The sequence below is a fragment of the Curcuma longa genome, chromosome 13 (genome assembly GCF_044706935.1).
Source record: "Curcuma longa cultivar G26 ecotype Majalengka, Jawa Barat chromosome 13, ITB_CL_G26_1.1, whole genome shotgun sequence".
In the NCBI taxonomy this organism is placed as follows: Eukaryota; Viridiplantae; Streptophyta; class Magnoliopsida; order Zingiberales; family Zingiberaceae; genus Curcuma; species Curcuma longa.
In genome coordinates this window covers 8,111,762-8,132,232 of record NC_133873.1, presented here as the reverse complement: position 1 = coordinate 8,132,232, position 20,471 = coordinate 8,111,762, and the positions used below count along the sequence as shown (strand labels likewise).

Genomic DNA, 20,471 nt, shown 5'->3' with positions numbered 1-20,471 from the left:
AGAAGGAGAAGATTCATAGTGCATCGGGTGTGTGCGTGCGTGTGGATCCTTGGATTAGTCACCTCTGCGGAGGTGGATACCAAGTAAACAAACCGGGTTAGCGTTGATCTCTTGTTTTCTCTTTTATATTTTTGCTTCCGCTAACACTCTTGCAGAGAAACAATCAAGAAGAATCGAAAAACGCTATTCACCCCCCTCTAGCGAACCAACCGATCCTAACAAGATTTTTGTGAGATGACTTTTCAATTTTATCTTTAATTATTATTTTGAATATCTATTATTTGATTAACCTTGAGTTAGATTCAAGTTTAACCTTTTGACTTTCTAAACTTACATTTCAAAAATCAGTTTCTAAGTAGTGGCGAGGCACAAGGACCTTCTTGGTTATCGGAGCAACGACCATGTTCTAAGACAAAACTGATTTAAGAAATTACAAGTTTAGCTATTCTAGGGAGAAATCCTGGTCTAACTAGTCTGGGATGTGGCGAGGTAGCTTCGGCTAGTTCAACCTGGCTAAGCAAATCAAGCAAGGTACTCCTTACCCTACTTGACTACTTAAACCAAATCTCCCTAACATACTATCATCTCGCCCTACCCTGGTATTAGGTTGGCAAGAATTAATCAAATAGTTGGTCCTTATCTAGCCTAAGTTTTTCTACTGCAGAAAAGTAAAAGCTAAATTAACATGTAGTCATTCAGTTGGGTTTGGATTCCCCTGTATCGTGACCCTTGTTGGGTTGAATCAAATATATTTGATCCTTGGGGATCCAAAACTGGTTCTGTTCAACTGGATAATTAACCAATTTGGACTTTGGAACCCACGCTTGGACTCTAGATCGATTCAATTTTTGTGTTCGGTGCAGTAATGTCATGAATGATCTATTTTTAGTTTTATATCCAATGCCTGATCGATTGTATCCAGCTTTTTGAGATCCAAGTATTATGTCTAGATATTTAGACCCAGAAGTGAATTGTTCAAGCAATCGTCTGAGTTTGTTAACTTGGGTCCTTAATTGAGAATTTTCCTCCTCGAGTTGAACTTGAGTCGAATCCTCAATTAAGGTGGCCTGAGTTGACAGCTTTGGAACTCACCCTTGAACTCTAGATCGATTCGATTTTTATGTTCGGTGTAGTAATGTCATGAATGATATATTTTTAGCTTTATATCCAATGTCCGATCGATTGTATCTAGCTTTCTAAGATCCAAGTATCATGTCCAGATACTTACACCCAAAAGTGAATTGTTCAAGCGATCATCTGAGTTCGTCAACTCGGGTCCTTAATTGGGAATTTTCCTCCTCGAGTTGAACTCGAGTCAAATCCTCAATTAAGGTGGCCTGAGTTGACGGTTCAGTGTTAACTTTCTCTTTGAGGAGTACAAACTCCTCTTGGAGTGATTCAATCATAGCATTGGACTTAGCTAACTTTTTAGACAAACTTAAAATAATGGAATATAAACGTTCTGTACTTACAGCAGGAGTGGAACCTTCGAAAATGGATACGGATCCGTGGCTTTCATTGGTGTCCGAGTCGCTGTCACTTTGAATTGTCTCGTTCCGTGCCGGAAGTGCGAGGAAGCTTGTCGTCATTGGTTCTTTGTCCGATTCTTCAGATGATAACTCATCCCACGTCGTCTTGAGAGCTTTCTTCTGGTCCTTTCTTTATTTCGGACAATCGACTCTGAAGTGTTCTTTGCGATTGCACCCATAGCACCTCAGTTCCGATTTGTCGGTCGTTGTCGGAATTGATTTGTTTATAATTTTTTTGATCTCTGATTTCTTAACTCCTTGCTTCTTTCATATTAATTTTTGAATCAAGTTCACAAGTTCCGAAGTTAATTGGTCGTTTAAGGTCAACTTTAAAGGTGCCTCAAATTAGAAATATAAAAACACTTTAAAATGTCAGGTAACTTCATGTTTGAAGGACATTTATACATTATTATAATAAGAAAAAATAAAATAATAAATATACAAAGTGAACAAAAATTAATTCAAAAGATTCAATATTGTATCAGACGAGAAACGGAATTTATATGAACCTCATAGAAGTCTTCGATAATTATAAGATATTTATTTAAAATTATAATAATATAATAAATATATAAAATAAATAATAATTAAGTGATATTTCTCCATCGCATGTTTAATTAAAGAATAGAAAAGATAGTAGACATATAATCATAGACTATCGACATATTATATTAATTTCGTTGCATATTTTTTACATATCACTGTAAAAAATAAAAGTGAGATTCATCTTCTCCCACATTAATACCCATTTAACAAGAATAATAATGTTAGAAATTTTTATTGTAATATAGCAGTTATATATAAAATAAAAAGACGAACAATAAAAAAGTAATTTTTCTTAAAAATAATTTATAATTACATTATGAATTTTTTATAATATTAATACCTTACATTTGAAATGTCGTGATGGAGAATGACTCAATCTTTTAGGAAGTGTACAAAGTCAGGCTCAGAGTCCATTCCATGATACCATAGTAAGGTGATGAATCTTCGAAGATCAAATTCTTATTCTCTTTTGCTTGCCCAAGAGAAGATGAAGCAGCATTACACCTCGTGGCTACCGCAATTTATATAATCATTGTTTCCGGAGGGCTGAGCCTCACGGTGATCATGTTTGACATGAGATTCCTTACTTCTTTTAGCTACTCCTTTTTCATTGCTCAGTGTTTACTTCCATCTAATGTTGATTGACCCTCCACACCTGGAACGTCAACCTTTTCCTGGTTTTAACTACTCCTCACTGGATCCCACCAACTCCCAACGGCTATATTCCTCGCTGCCCACTGCTCCCACTTAATCAACTCTTCCTTCCATCACCTTCCTCTCCTCTAACGGTCACCTCCCTCTCTGTCTTCTTCCTCTTCCGCCAGAATTAATAGCCCTACCCACGCTTTTGCTGCTCTACTCTCCCCTCCCTTCCCCTCCCCATTTTCTTCCTTACACATCTGCAAACCCTAAACGACAAGGAACAACAATAACAACGACAGAGAGAAGAGATGGAGACAGCAGTGCCCAACGTCCAGCGCGTCAGCAAAGCCTCCTCCGATGAGCTCCTCCGCAAGTTCGCCGAACTCGACGCCGACCCCCCGGCGCGACCTTATTCGCCCCGTCCCCCCTCCTCCGCCACCGCCCGTATCTTCGCCCCCATGGACGTCCGGAAGAAGTCCTGCCGCGCTATCGCCGCCCTCTCCTCCCGGGAGCTCACCTCCTCCTACACCGACGGGAGGCCGGCAAGGAGGAGGCGGACCAGCGCTGGACCGGCCGAGTGGAAGTCCCTTCTCCCTCTCGCCAATCGCAGGCCGTCCTCCAAGTCCCTGCTCCGAAGGATCGGAATCCAACGGTCCGACGACGCAGCCCCCGGGATCGGACTCTTCCTCGTCATCGCCCTCGAAAAGGTATGCTGATTCTACAAATTTCATATCCTACTTCTTCGATTGTGCATCACCAACCATACGTTCGCACTACAAGTACGATGAAGTAAGCATGAAGCAAAAGTTGGGATTTTTGAATTCAGCACTTGGCTCTTCTTCTGTTTCTTTGCCAGAAATAGACCGCACGCTGCGCGATATTTCTGTGAAAGAGTTCAAATCAGCTAAACATATTCATAAATTTTTATCGCAACAACATAATGGGCAATGCTCATTGCCAAAATTCTCAGCTAACTCTCTTTTTATGGTAAATCTGTTGCAGACATGGCGTAAGACGATGGCAAGCGCATCAAAGATGATTGTGGAGAAGCACTGCCAGAAACATGTTCGACTAATCAGTGACAATGTTTGATTTCACGCACTATTCTTCCTTTTTAGTGATACAAATTTCTGCTTCCAATAAAACCCCAGCATGGCAATGTTGTTCTTTAAATACAAGTCTTATTTGTAAAACAATCTTCTTTCTTGATTGGAATAGAACATTCTTTCAATGTACATGAAAGCCGCTTTATGTCTTCTCTTTAACTTCTCTTAGATTCTGTCAGCCTGATCAGCAGTTTGACCTTTGAGATTTTTGTATACCAATATCCAGATGTTGACTTCAGTATTTAGAGTTTTAATGCCAAAAGGGGGTAATTACCTTTGTAGTATAAATCCGACCCGATTCGAAATGGACAATTCGAATATTCAGAATATTCATCAATTTGACAGTTCAAAAAATCTCTACTCTTAATTTCAATCATCAAAGATGATTACTATTCACGATTTAAAACTACCGATTACGATTCAATTTACCATGACCAAAGATTATTATTTATTTTATTTTTAAAAAAATATTTATAAATATAAAAAAATAAAAAAAATACAAACTTATTCTTTCAATATTCTTATTATAATTTTTGTCAATCATTAAGTTACTTGAGCTTACAACATTTGGCATCACAATAAATTTAACTTTTTGCGACACGATATCAACAATGCATAATTAAACATACATCATTTAATGAGTGGTGATACACAACATGAAATTATAGCATGAAATCGTAGCATGACATTCACATTGGCAGTAGATCCAACCTTTGCAGCATGAAATCGTAGCATGACATTCACATTGGCAGTGGGTCCCACTAGCATGTAGTGGGACCCACTGCATGCAATTATGAGTGTCATGCTACAATTTCATACTACCATTTCATGGTAAGTATCATTTCTCTTAATGAGGTAAGTATCATTTCTCTTAATATTATTATTTAAGATGCGCTCATTCATGTGTGTTATTAATATTATTATGCTCATACAAATGATAACATATAATAAAATATACTGCCAAAATTTAATTATCACAACGCACTTGCGCGTTGTTAATAGTCTTACAATAAATTTATTATTGTGATGAGTGTCAAAAAAAAAAAATCTAATCGCGTCGCAAAACTTTTTTCTTTCAACTGTGGAACCCTCGATCAGCGCCAAATCCCCAAATCTGTCTGGTAGCCCAATGCCGCCCAACGCCTCTGCATGTGACACTGGCCGTAGCTGTGCCGTCGTAGTTTGTCTACGCGTTTTTATTGTTTGTGATCTATCCGCTTATTGTCGCTGTCGCCTTTGCATGCCTTGTGTTGTGTCGCCTCACCAAGCCTTCGCCATCATTTGATTGAGTTTGTTTCGTCTATTCATTCGCTCACGTAGTATGATCATCCTGTAGGGATCTATATGCGCGAAAAATCGATTAAACCGCATATAACGCAGCGAAAACAGGATCCCTCCAGAAGATCCATGCGAAAAACAAACTCGTTTGACGATTCTACCTACTAGAATCGAGGTTACCTTCGATGCGTGCCCTTCGCAATCCCGACAGCAACTCTTTGCCTTCAAGGTCGTCGGATCTCAGCACGATCAGTGTGTTCGCGCCTCCACGGTATCCACACGGACACTGAGATGGAGAAGAACCGAACTGTGGTGCTAGCCACAAGCTAGGGTTCGGCCAAAGGTGGAAGAGAAGAAGAAGAAGGAGAGCAAGAGCAACCAACAACCCCCTCATCAAGAGCCTCTCACCCTCTTTTATATCCCACCATGAGATATAATAGATGAAGGGGGAAATTAATATAATATTAATTCTGAAATTAATATTTTATTAATTCCCATGCATCTCATGCAAAAGATCTTTCTCCTCTTTTAATAAAGATCATGCATCTCATGCATGACAATCTTTCTCTTCTTTTAAGGAAGATCATGCAGCTTTTTAATGATCATGCATCTCATGCATGATAACCTTTTAATCAAATTCGAATTTGACTTGTGTGACTTGAGTCCAACTCGAGTCTCATGCAATCTGAGTTGACTTGAGTCCAACTTGAGTCCAACTCAATCCGAATTGACACTGAAAGCTAATTTTAACACATCCGCATCCGCCAGCATCTGAGGTGAATAGTAGCCCTGACTCTCTTTCCTTGTCAACCGAGAGAAGAGCAGTTAACTCACTTTTCTTGCGGCAGCAAACCTTCTCTATCCTCGAGGAAACATCCTTTTCAACCATCCTCCCTTCCTTGATAGTTGGCAGACCTCTTCTCACAGAAACGATTTTATTTCCTTTGTAGGTTCTTTGTCTTGAGCAGAGCCTGGTTGATCGAATTAACTATGGAGGCAGCCAACAGAGCGTTCTTCGTCCACTTTTATTATGGCGATAGTGCAACCTGTTGTTGATGGAATTTTGAGGGTCTGAGTTTGGCTAGTTTCATCTTTGGGGCATAATCCATTCCATAGAGAAATATGTCGGGTTAGGTGAGCAATAAGGTCTTCGAAAATGAGCCAACCTTTTGTGATTCTTACCACGGCATGATCACACTATAAGATTCTAGGAGGGCTGTTCCGGTTGAGAACTGCTCCAGGACACGTCACCGGACCTCCTCGTGGATGGTGCTGAACAGTGGCCGATGGTGGAGGCGATGAGAGCTTCACGATCACCGGAGACCTCGCCGGAGTGGGTAACGAGCAGCAGTAGCTTCCGAGATGGCCTGCGACTACAAGAAACGTCAGTAGGAAGGCTAGGGGGTGCCCTGGCGCGACCACTCCGACGCTCAAGTTAGCCATGGCGAGAGGAAGAAGGAGATGAACAGTAAAGACTTGAGCGTGAAAAGAGTATGAGAGTCCAGAGAGTTCGGAGAGTGGCTACCTGTGGAGCGGAGTGGTCTTTTAAGGAGAAGATGAGCGTGTACCTGTCACGTCACCATTAAGAGGGTGTCCCATCATGATTAATGAGGTGGCAGGAATAATCGAGTCCGTTGTCCCATCGCCGGTAAAGTATTGTGTTGTCACCATCTGAAAATGCAGCGGTGCATGCCGCAGAGATATAGCATTAAATATGGGGGCGTGGGATATGCCAGGGCACTGTGGGGCAATCCGGCGATTCGGCCTGGGGAGTCTGCTGAGGACTCGGATTCGGCCTGCTAAGGAGTCTGCTGAAGACTCAGATTCGGCCTTGAGGAGGATTCGGCAGGCTGCTGCCGGATGAGAGGACTCGACAGGCTTGTGCCGGATGGGAGGACTCGGCAGGCTTGTGCCGGATGAGAGGACTCGACAGGCTTGTGCTGGATGAGAGGACTCGGCAGGCTTGTGCCGGATGGGAGGACTCGGCAGGCTTGTGCCGGATGGGAGGACTCGGCAGGCTTGTGCCGGATGAGAGGACTCGGCAGGCTGTGGCCGAGTGAGAGGATTCGGCAGGCTGCTGCCGGATGGAAGGATTCGGCAGGCTGCTGCTAGATGGAAGGACTCGGCAGGCTGCTGCCGGATGGAGGATTCGGCAGGCTGCTGTCGGATGGAGGACTCGGCAGGCTGCTGCCGGATGGAGGATTCGGCAGGCTGCTGCCGGATGGAGAACTCGGCAGGCTGCCGCCGGATGGAGGATTCGGCAGGCTGCTGCCGGATGGAGGACTCGGCAGGCTACTGCCGGATGGAGGACTCGGCAGGCTGCTGCCGGATGGAGGATTCGGCTACGGCCGAATGAGGATTCGGCAAGAGATGTGGCCGAATGGGAATTCGGCTAAGGCTACGGTCGAATGGGGGCCGAGGGGCAGTGCTGAGCTGCAGTGGTCGAGTGAGCAGAGCTGAACTGCTGTGTGGCCGAGTGGACGAATGGAACCGGGTCAATCGAGATTGTAGTTGTGGCTGACCGGACTTGCGGGAGGGACCAGGATCGGACTCGAGTCAAACCAGGGGCCCCCATGGGTTATTCCCGGAACATAAGCCTCCCCGCTAGTATAGTCGAAGGGAGCGTAAGTCGGACTGACTAGACCGAGTCATTGCTCGAGTCCGATCTTTCATTACGTCAGTCTTGGATTCTCAGTAGACACGTGGGCTAAGCCTCGGTGAGTGGCTGTGAAGCCTCGGATGAGTGGCTGTGAAGCCTCGGATGAGTGGCTGTGAAGCCTTGATGAAGGGCCGAGAAGCCTGGGATGAGCGGCTGTAAAGCCTTAGATGTCCGGGCTTGCGGACGATTCAGAAATGAAGAAGGTCCGGGCTTGCGGACGATACGACAATGAAGAGTGGCCGAGTGGCCGAATGGCCGAATGGGCAGAGCTGAGCTGCTGTGTCCTAATGAGCAGAGCTGAGCTGCTGTGTCCTAATGAGCAGAGCTGAGCTGCTGTGTGGCAGGGCCGAGCTGCCGGGTGACAGGGCTGAGCTGCCGGATAGCCGAATGGGCAGAGCTGAGCTGCTGTGGCCGAATGAGCAGAGCTGAGCTGCTGTGTGCCAGGGCCGAGCTGCCGGGTGACAGGACTGAGCTCGGGGACGGGAGTGCTCGCGGAGGGTAAGCTGACAGGTTCGAGGGGTAATTTTGTAAAGAAAATTACCTTAACCCCAAAATCAAGAAAAACCTAAGGCTACGTTTGGTATGACGTAGGGCATGTTTGGTAAGGGGTAATCAGACTTGTAATGTAATCAGGATTACATTACAAGATGATTTACTTTGTTTGGTAACATTTTAGAGATATAATGTAATGTAATTGGATTACAAAAGAGGAGCCAAAATATGTAATCTGGATTACAAAGGAAATAGTATGTAATCCGATTACATTACAGATTCTATTTTTATCGTACCAAATATACCCTTCCACTATATTAATAAAATTAATAATTTTATAAAATCAATAATTTATTAATTATAATTAATAATTAATTATTAATAAACTTAATTAAAATAATTAATAAAAGTATTAATAAAATAATAATTATTAATTATTAAAATAAGTATTAATAATTATAATTAATAAAATAATTAAAATAATAAAATTATTAATAATAATTAATAATAATTTAAATAAAAATTATTTATTATTATTATTAATTAATAAAATATTTATTAATTATTTTAATAATTTTTATTTTATAATTTTAATTAATAATTAATTATTAATAAAAGTAATTAAAATAATTAATAAAAGTATTAATAAAATAATAATTATTAAAATAAGTATTAATAATTATAATTAATAAAATAATAAAATTAATAATAATTATTATTATTAATAAAATAATAATTATTAATTATTAAAATAAGTATTAATAATTATAATTAATAAAATAATTAAAATTAATAATAATAATTATTAATAATTTAAATAAAAATTATTTTTTAGTATTAGTAATTAATAAAATATTTATTAATTATTTTAATAATTTTTATTTTAAAATTTTAATTAATTATTAATTATTAATTAAAATAATTAAAATAATTAATAAAAGTATTAATAAAATAATAATTATTAATTATTAAAATAAGTATTAATAATTATAATTAATAAAATAATAAAATTATTAATAATAATTATTAATAATAAAATAATAATTATTAATTATTAAAATAAGTTTTAATAATTATAATTAATAAAATAATTAAAATAATAAAATTATTAATAATTATTATTAATAATTTAAATAAAAATTATTACATTTATTATTACATATAATAATTATAATTAAATTATTTTTTATTATTATTAATTAATAAAATATTTATTAATTAATTTAATAATTTTTATTTTATAATTTTAATTAATAATTAATTATTAATTAAAATAATTAAAATATTTAATAAAAGTATTAATAAAATAATAATTATTAATTATTAAAATAAGTATTAATAATTATAATTAATAAAATAATAAAATTATTAATAATAAAATAATAATTATTAATTATTAAAATAAGTATTAATAATTATAATTAATAAAATAATTAAAATAATAAAATTATTAATAATTATTATTAATAATTTAAATAAAAATTATTACATTTAAAGATAATAAAAATAATCTTTATTATTACATTTATTTTTATTTTATTTTAAAAATTAGGAGGGTATTATTGGTATTTTATAATAATAAAAATTAGATTTCTTATTGAAAATAATGTACACCAAACACTGTAATATAATCATTCTTGTAATCAAAGATTACATGCATTCCTTCAACCAAACATAGTAATGTAATCAAGATTACATTACAAACTTGATTACATTACAAGCGTGATTACATTACGTCGTACCAAACGTAGCCTAATGTAATCACGCTTGTAATGTAATCAAGTTTGTAATGTAATGTAATCAAGATTACATTACAATGTTTGGTTGAAGAAATGCATGTAATCTTTGATTACAAGGTTGATTACATTACAGTGTTTGGTGTCCATCATTTTTAGTAAGAAATATAATTTTTATTATTATACAATACCAATAATACCCTTCTATTATTTTCAGTAAGCAATATAATATTTATTATTATAAAATACCAATAATACCAAGAATTTTATTATTAAAATTATTCAATATTTTGATAGTTTGATATTCAAAAATTATTAAAAAAATTATATTTTATTATTCAAAAGTTGAAAAAATAAGAGCAAGAGATGAAAAAATCACGAAATTGTGGTGAGAAATATTTTTTTGCTTATCTTCTCATCATCGTAAAGAAATGAAATTATGAAAACAACTCACAAGAAAACAAAATTCTGTCCAAAGCTCAATAATGCAGTAGTTTAGAGCATCAAGATTAAAATAGATTTGCAATCAAATGAGTATTAGATAGGACAAAAGTTCACCACGTGCAAAACATGTTCTAAAACTTTCACTGAAACATTGTCCAAAGCAATGCCCATAAAACCTACAAGTTGTACTACTCAAATCTGTCCACTCAATAATGTTTTAACCTAAACTTCTTTCTCATCATCTGGTATAGTGAAGAAAATATCTGTAGTTTCACGGTCACAACCAATTTTTCTTGTCACTTTATGTCGCTCCAACATGCTAAGGTCATGTAAGTTTGTTAAGACCTCATTGACTTTCATTCTTTTTTCAACGCCTTCATCATATTCCAATGCTTTACTCAATCGGTTACTTGCCTTGTTAAGTTCTTCTCCAAGAATAGCTGTCGTCTCTCTAATAACTTGAGACAAATTTTTAATGCTCTCGCTCTTTCTCCTTTTTGGCTTAGAACTCTCTTCCTTTTATCCAAACATGAAATATTGGTCATATGGAGCAGAATACCCTTCAACACCTATACTTTCATCATCATTTTCATTTACAATTTTCTCTAATTCTTTCACAATATCAGTAGGAACTTGAGCATCTTTCCTAGATGTACGATCTCCACCAAAGATGATAGAAAGCTCATCATAATAAAACAATGATTTGTATCTAAATTGTTCTGTATCTGGATGAGTCTATAATAAAAAAAAATTATATTAGCAACTAAACAAAAGGAAAAAAATAGCAAAATTTAATAATAAATTAAATTACCTTAAGATATTCAATCCACACATCGTTTTCAGCTGTAACACATTTTTTTCTGAGTCCCAACCAAAACCACTACTACCAACTCCATACAACATGTCATGCACAATATTATGGAGCTTTTGGAAAGTTCTTAACCTTGATTCAATATATAGTTTTGCCTTAATTCCATGTCCATGCAAGCTAACATCAAGCATTTGTTGTAGTTTTTGTCCATGCCCTGGCCTAAAACCTTTCTCATTATTGTTCATAAGCCCTCTGACATTGTTTAATTGCATCAATGCTTCGATAAGTGCATGCAGCATCTTCTTTATTGTCCATGCCCTGGCATTGCCGTCAGCTCCAAGCCAGCCTCATCGCTATCAGGAGAATACATTGCTGGTTGCGGACAGCGTCTGTGCGCTGCCACGGATGACTGATTTCGCGTCTTCGACCAAGAACAGAGACGGACCAAACAGAAAAAAAATACGGGCAGCGCCTGTGTGCTGCCGCTTAGGACAACGACTATGAACACATAAAAACAGTGCTCTTGTTACGTCCCGGGAAGCCGTCCGAAAAATTTCGACAGCATCTCCCCTGTAACAATGACTATTCCCTAAATACATGTAAATATACTCAGCCACAGGCGGCTGGAATAGGACAACTCGTCCAATCAATACACAACACAGAACAAAATGCATATAAGGCCTCCATGGCCACAATCACCAACTCATGCATGTATTATCAAATCTGCAATAACATACGGAAAATCCACGTAGCGAAAACATCGTAAAATCCGACAAAACGAATAACCACACACAAACCAACACAGATACAGTCCATAACACACTACAAGTCCAAAATACAACTGTAATAAGACTACCAACTACGGACACTCCTGATGTGAGATAGCAGCTGGTGACGAGTCTCCAAGCTCCAAGATAACCTATCTGATACCTGGGGAGAAAATCAAATAACCCCAGGGTCTGGGTAGTGAGCATTAGATACTCAGTGGGTACAGGTATGAAGTGCATGTAAAGGTAACAACAGATATGATAAAAGAGTACAGCCAAAGTAACATGTACAGAATAAATGGAAAATAGGTACATGGTATCAGGTATCAACAAGGTATCATGTATCCAGGTATAGAACATGGTGTAATAACTGGTTCTATTTAAGAAGGATCATGCAGTGCAACAGGTATCATAATCATAACATGTAAGCATGTATGTAATGGCATACAAGTGCAACAGTCATAGCAAGCAAGTGCAACAATCGTAAGCATATGATGCAAATAAAATAAATATCTATATCAACCTACCAACGGTGCATGTAAATACGTAGCAACCATAGCAACCAAAATATCCGTCACTGTCCGCACTCTACATTCCCCAGTCACCCCCATAGAGCAGTGAACTGAGGGGCAAGACAGGACATACTGCCAGCTCCGACAACTGACCACTAAAGATAAGTGGGGAGGGGCAGTGTGGCAGGAGGGCAATGTAGCCAGTCCTGGTGCACCCAACTGTAGTGCAACATCTTACCTGTGCATGGCACCACAACACGGTGCAGGTAAGATCCACCAACAGAAATACCTACAACTATCATGGATGTATGCTAATCATCCCAACATGTAATAGCTAAAGTCAATTAGCATGATCAACAGAATCAACAGAGGTCAATATATGTCCATAATATCATAGTGAGAACTAATCTAACCATGGATAGATCAAGTGTGATCATACTACAGGTATCAAGCAACGAGTCATACAGGAATCAACATGATACAGATAACAAGGGTATCAACATGGCAACAGTAGATCATCATAAGGTCAAAAGCAGGTATCAAGCAAAGATGATCAAATGTATCCACTAGATACTATCACAACCAACAGGGGTATCAACAGGATCACAAGATACAAATAATACATGCACTGGAATAGAAGAACCTATAGTGACCAAGTACAGGGTACCCACCTGGTATAACGCACGTCTGTCAACACCAGAATCCCCCAGAAAAATATACTCCAAGTAACAGGACCAGTCAAGTCAAGGTCCTGCAATAGGATAAATAATATCCTTAAATTACAACGATTAACTAATAAGATCATACTACAACTATACTTAGTTTTTAATCAGATTTAAATCCTAAGTGGATCAAACCTAATCAACCCAATTCCACCAAACCAACCCAAGGTCTGATCAATCTCATGAATTGAGTCCATTCATCAAGTTCTGATCCGGACTCACTCGGATAGTATCATACAAATTCAACACAACCAACAGCCTAAAACTAACAAACAGTACACTAAAACTACCAATACCAATCAAATCCTCCCTATCGAGATTCAACATCTACAAACTCCACATCACACCAAAATGATTAATAAACTTCTAAGAAGCAAGCTTACCTCCACTCTAATTAAAATCCCAATCAAGCACAGCTCCACTTGCTCCAATCCACCGCCAGCAACAAATCAAGTTTCTGGCCGGGACCTTCAAATACCAAGATAAACACATCAACTACCTTACTAATCAAGAACATCCAGCCTAAATTAGCAAGATGCTTACCTCAATATAACCTTCGGTTCCTCCTCCTTGTTAAATCCACAAAGCCCTAATCGGATCTGTTTTTCTCGTTTGATTTACTGTCGAAACCAAACCACCATCCAAAATGATCGGCTCTACACAGTGGGTTGTGGAACAAGACAACAACAAGATTCAATAGAAACCGAAGAAATCCCTAGGGATTTAGCTCATAACCAAACAATACCCAACCCTAGCCTTACCTTGTTTCCTCTTCTTCTTCGTCTTCGCGGCAGCAAACCGAGGGAAACTCCAAAATCCCAATCTGAACTCGGAAACCTAAACAACACATGGATCTAAGCTCGAGAATCAAACCCAAACCGAAATCCATCTCAAACGCCACTTACCGATTTGGTTTCCTCACTTCAATCCATCGCTAGAGCCACCCCTCACCCGTTGTGCACTCGCCGGCCGATGCTTGGTCGCGGTCCTCAACTCCGATCTGGCACCGACGTCGAAGCTTCACGGCTGCTCTTGCGCCGGCGACGAAGTCACGGAAGCTGAAGCGCAGAATCGGGAAGAACAGAGGTATCGCGATGAGGAGGAGCGAAATCGGCTAGTGTGGCATCCTCACCGAGAACCAGATCCTATATTTGATCTTAATGGGCTAGATTTAATTAATCCAAATGGATTATTATTTGATTTAGGATTTAATTAAACCAAATAAACTTTAGGGTTAATTAAATTAACCCTCCTCATTCTTTTTCGGTATTTTACAGCTCTGATACCAATGTGATATTTATCTGTTGTAGCGTGTTTCCGACTGGAATTGCTCCCGTCGAAGGAGCAATCACGAAGGACGGAAAGTTCTACAAACTAAATCCTTGATTTGGTGTTCTTCCTTATCTCCGGCAACTCTCTGTTCTCTATTCTCACGCTGGCTTCTGGACTTGGACGCAACCATACAGGTTTGCTCTCTTCACCTCCTTTATCTCTCAGGGCTTTCCTCTCCCTTTAATAGAGAGAGGCTACGAACATGATGGTGGTGGTGGGCAGTTACCGAAACTGCCAACATGTATTTCTAAATTTTATGTACATGAAAAGACATTGTTAAGAGGGGGCAATTACACATGCATAGATTATACCAACTTAGGAATGCAACTTGAAGTTCTACTAATGCTTGTCAGGGTTCCGGTTCCAGGATAAATATATATGAAGGATCTTCAAGCGTCCTGCAAGAGCATAACCAACATTAACACGAATGAACATTAAAAATTTAATTTGATTATTAAAAATTATATATTTTTTTTAAAAAAATATTTTAATTTAATTTTAAAATTTTTATTCAGTTAAATTAAATAAGACAGATCTTAAATTTGTAAATCAAAAAATTTTAAATAATGCGATGAGCATGAATCGGACACACGACCTTCAAATAATTTGACGCTCTCCTAACTTAAACTATCCCGCTATGATAAATTAACTTGTAAATAACTTTGATATCAATTTAATACTTGATTGAAAATAGCGATTCCTGGCGAAGCCTATCCCCCGGGGCATAGGTGAGTTGGTTACGACGCAGCAGACTTGCAGAAGAGGGTAAGGGTTTGAATCCTGGCGAAGCCAGGCAATACCCTCCTGCGTCGTAACCAACTGCACTTTCTCGATTTACCTTCTCACAGATGATCGTAGGACCGACCGTGTGTGGCCGCTAAGGTGGCGGATCCACGAAAATAGCGATTCAAATAAACTAACAAAATTAGACAAGCAAGCAAGAGGAGCCACAAGATTATGGAGATTCAAATAAATTTTAATTATGTTTAAATTGTATTTTTATTTTTAATGCAGTATAAATAATTTATAATTTATTATTGTAAAAATTTATAGGGTATTATATTTCGTATATTTGAAATTCAAATTTATGCATATTATATCAAAATAAGTATTTGTGTATATAGACCTTTAAGCTGAATAAAAGCTGAGTTAAACTGAATTAATCCATCGAATTTAAATTCAGTTTGATTATTTTAAAATTTTATACTTAAAAAATAAATCAATTATTTCAATTTTAAAAATTTTAATTCGATTAAAATGAAATCCTAAGCAGCTAAGAAATCTCATAATAGAAGGACATTCATACTGATTGAAATTAACGATTCGAATAAATTGCCAAACTAGACAAGAAGAGGAGCCAAAAGATTAAGAGGATTCATGTTTAAATTTATTTATATTTGTCAAATTTATTTAGTAAAAATTTGAGTGACCTTAATTTCTTTATAAAACGTAGTATTATACTTATAACTTAAATAAAACAATCATTTAATAAATACAAATTATATTTTTATTTTTTAATGCATATAAATAATTTATAAATTATTAATGATAAAATTTTACTAGTATTATATTTTATATATTTGAATTCCAAATTTAATTAAATAAAATAGATCTTAGATCATTAAATCAAAAATATTTAATAATGCCATGAGCGTGGATCGAACACCAAATCTTTAGTTTTTCACACTGACTCTCTAACAATTGAACCGTCCCCACTAAGGCAATTTAAGTTTTAAAACTGTTTTATGTTATTTTAATATTTGAAATTAAATTCAAAAATCTTGAATAATGCGGTGAGCGTGGATCGAACACGCGACCTTCAGATCTTCAGTCTGACGCTCTCCCAACTGAGCTATCCCCGCTGATGTGTTTTATCTTTTAATCAATATTTATACCTATTTAATATTTGAGCAAGAGAAATTTTAGGTATGTTTGAATTTATTTATTTTTATAAAATTTATTTAAGTTTACTTATTAAAAATTTAACCGAGCTTAATTTCTTTATAAAACTTACTATTACCCTTGAAATTTAAATAAACCAATCATTTAATAAATAAAAATTATTTTTAAAAGTTTAATACAGTATAATTTATTTTTGTAAAAGTCAATAGAGTACTATAATTTATATATTTAAATTCTAAATTTATCCAAATAAAAAAAATTTGTCTCTCTATAATTCGTGGACCTCTAGTTAAAAATGAGAAAAAAATTAGATTAAACTGATATTTTTATAAAAGTTCTTTTAAAAGTTTAAAAACACATTTTAATATTTCTCTTGAAATTTTATTTTTTACTCCATCTTTCTTCTCTTTAGTTATCAATTTTTATACTCTTATTATTATGTATACGCTCTTTTTTTTATATAATTCGTCAATGTTACTGCCAACTAAATGTTTTGGCTACATAAATTTGAGTTATAATTTATCCAAGTTAATTGATTATTAAAAAATTTAAATAATGGAAACTAAAATGTATATTAACTAATATTATAATAATTTATCTTAATATTTTATTGACCATCTATCTTTAACTTTATTTAGTTGATTAAAATTATTTATTAAATAAATATATTATTTTTTAACAAATTATATTTGAAAATTTAAAATTTTTATTTTTTTCAATTTTACTCTAATTAATGGTCATAACTTCTAGTGGCAAAAAATAATCTTTTACAGTAAACCAATTCAAGTTGATGCGGTATATATGCTTATGTGGCTTTTCTTTCATTGGATTGGATTTCTTCTCAAGTTCTTAATTAAAAACTAGTGTTACTTTTGAAAAATAACAAAAGCTTACTATGCCTAAAACTCAACATTTAAAACATGGAAATTAATGGAAAGAGTTAAAAATAGAGTATCTGTTTGTTTTATGGGAAATTAAAACTGCATGGGAATTAACAGTATACAATTTGATGTACTTTCTTTTATATCATTCCACTCAAGGGTTCCATGAAACAGTGAGTGAGATCTTGTCTCACATTAAGGTTGCCAAGGATTTGTGGCATGGAGAAATAGTAGCAATTTTTTTTTGTTGTCAAAGTTTTCAATAAGACATAAGGTATCACTACAAGAAATGAACAATATAATTGGATCACAATAAAGGGAAAGTTAACCCAACTGTCGATTTTTTATGTGTTTGTACTTAATGGCCATCACCTTAGCATGTATTGAGTATAAGTCAAACTCTCCTCACATATGGTCGTAGGGCCGACCGTGTGGGGCCGCTAAGGTGGCGGATCCACCTTTTTGCAGAAGAGTATAAGTCAAACATTTCGACTGTTTGACTGATACTCTTCTGGTCTTTGCATAAGAGTATTCAGTCAAACAGTGGAAATGTCTTATCCCAAATGATAAATATAGAGACGTGTGTTATCTGAGGTTCCGGATTCAAGTCCTCTTAGCAATATATATTTGTTGACTGAGGTGCTATTTCTATTCGAGTCATCTTAGCAACATGTATTTGGTGGATGAGATACTGTTTCGGCAGTAGGCTTTTATCAATATAGTGGTACCGTGCTTCAAAAAAATTCCTTAGGGGGTTTTCTGATATGGTACTGTTTCAACGATGGAGCCGATCACTATAGAAAATTTATTCAATATAATTTTTTATCCCGGGGCATAGCTAAGTTAGTTACGACGGAGCAGATCACTTGCAGAAGAGGACAAGGGTTTGAATCTCGACAAAGCTAAGCAATACCCTTCTCCGTCATGATCAACTGTAGTTTCTCGATTTACCTCCTCATAAATGGTCGTGGGACTGACCGTATGGAACTACTAGGGTGATGGATTTCACCTTTTGTAAAAGTATCAGTGAAACAAAGTTGATATCTTAATCATCATTAAGTTGTGATATCATTGTCATTTAAGGTTGCTATATGCATAATATAATATCGCTTATTGTTTCAGCAATCAAAATAACCTACTGATCTTCTTTGCATTAAGGTTGCAACATCCTTAACCTCCAGTGATTACCGGAACCAACATTTAATAATGATAATATTTACAAACTTACAATGAAATTTTACTTTAAAGATTTCACTGATTAAGACATCATTACTTCGGAGTATGAATTAGTACATTATAAATTTGATATGATGTAGAATTTGAAGGTTTATACACTTGTTAAGTTGTGTGATTGAGAGTGGACCGTCAAAGATTTACATTATATTAACTAGATCGATTCATCTTATTTTGATATTACATGTTTCTATCACCACTAATGAATGAGCTTTTTAATAATGAAACACGTGAAGATGACACCGAGCCTTTTCAACAATAAAACATGTGAAGATGATACTTCACACTAAAATAGAGAATGACTTTGACTTTTTTATTGATTGTTTAACACTATATTGAATAAGATTTTGATAAGAATATAGATGTAGATTCTATTATAGATGAATTTTATATGAACTCTATAATATAATAATTTTTTTATTATATATATATGATTTTGATATGCTAGACACCATCCGTGAACACTACCGTGAGCATCAAGTATAAAAAAAAATTAATTTTTTTAGATTTAATATTTAGTTTAAAGAAAGTGAAAATATATATAATATTTTTTTGTTAATAATATATAATTTATTACATTAAGTTCAATTCCCCATTCTAATTCCTATATCCGTCCCTGTCGATTCCCGACTCGACTATCCAATAGACTTATGTTCAACATTAATCGATTACTAAAAAAAATCAGTTAATTTAGTAATCAACTGAGTTAATCAATTTTTTATGGGTTCGACTTGTTCGTTTTCATGACAAAGTTCGATTTGTTCATTTTCGTGGCAAAGTTCAATCAGTTTGGTTTGTCAAAAACATCAATTTATTCAATTTCGATTTAATCAGTTCAGTTATTAACAAATTACGCACTCCTAATTATCACGCTTATGATATTTATCGATTATCAGGTGTCAATCAGGTAGGTTTGGGTTACTTGAAAAAAAAACGGGTCTAGATTGAGTTTGTTAAGTGTATTAGGTTTGTCTTATTTATAGCAGATGATAGTCAATTAGGGTATTGCATTTGTGATATATAAAAAATTGACCTAGTAATTAGTTATTAGGTATCGTGTTTCTGTTAATTACGAACAATTTGAGATGAGTTAATACTTTATAATCAACTATTGAATATCAAATCTATGTTACTTAAAATAAATTAGGTTCGGATTGAGTTTTTAAAGATATCGGGTCGGTCTTATTTATAGCAGTCGATAAATCGGATATCACATTTGTGATATTTATAAGAATTGACCTAGCAATTGATTTGATCTAGATCGAATACATTTAGAATCGACTATTGGATTTCGGATTTGAGTTACTTAAAAAAGAAATCAGGTTGGAATTGAATTTGTTAAGATATCAGATTTGTATGATTTATAACAATGGCAAACGATTATCGGGTATCACATTTGTGATATCTACAACAATTGGAATCGGTTATCAAGTGTTGGATTTCTAATAATTATGAGTAATTCGAGTTGGGCTAGCAATGGGTTAGCGGGTATCGGGTTAATCTAAAATTAGCTATTACTTAAAAAGACTCGATTAGGGTTGAAGCTAGTTCACTTGAAATGTTTCCTTAAATGGATGTAGCTAACTCTTTGAAAAGGATGTAGGGAGTATCAATATTAATGGTAAGTCTTGATATATTTTATTATTAACAATTATTATAAAATACTATATTTTATTATTATAAAAATAATTTTTAATCTATTTCTTATAATACTCTTAACGGAATATAATATAACACACGATGTTTTAAAGAAAATTATTTTCTGTTTATCCAGATAATTTCTAAAGTAAACTAAACTAAGAAATATTTATTTTCTTCTCTATTTAGATTTGTCACTCAGTATTCCAATTCACCAACTAAACATACAAACGAATTGCGT

At 35.5% G+C, this 20,471-nt stretch overlaps 1 protein-coding gene, 1 long non-coding RNA gene and 1 other non-coding gene across 3 annotated transcripts; 1 reads left to right on the top strand and 2 right to left on the bottom strand.

The window, feature by feature from the left end:
• Positions 1–3,025: 3,025 nt before the first annotated feature.
• On the top strand, positions 3,026–3,880 carry LOC141843795 (uncharacterized). The gene is made up of 2 exons (XM_074731824.1): positions 3,026–3,424; positions 3,720–3,880. Exons 1-2 carry the CDS (start codon positions 3,026–3,028, stop codon positions 3,807–3,809), a joined length of 489 nt encoding a protein of 162 aa, XP_074587925.1. The 3' UTR covers positions 3,810–3,880.
• Positions 3,881–11,924: 8,044 nt separating this feature from the next.
• On the bottom strand, positions 11,925–14,356 carry LOC141843784 (uncharacterized). The gene is made up of 6 exons (XR_012603069.1): positions 14,150–14,356; positions 14,006–14,081; positions 13,788–13,900; positions 13,628–13,712; positions 13,194–13,273; positions 11,925–12,173 (listed from the first exon to the last, which is right to left on the bottom strand). It is a non-coding gene; the product is annotated as an uncharacterized LOC141843784 (long non-coding RNA).
• Positions 14,357–16,365: 2,009 nt separating this feature from the next.
• Positions 16,366–16,438, bottom strand: TRNAF-GAA (transfer RNA phenylalanine (anticodon GAA)). Its single transcript has one exon. It is a non-coding gene; the product is annotated as a tRNA-Phe (tRNA).
• Between the last annotated feature and the right edge of the window lie 4,033 nt (positions 16,439–20,471).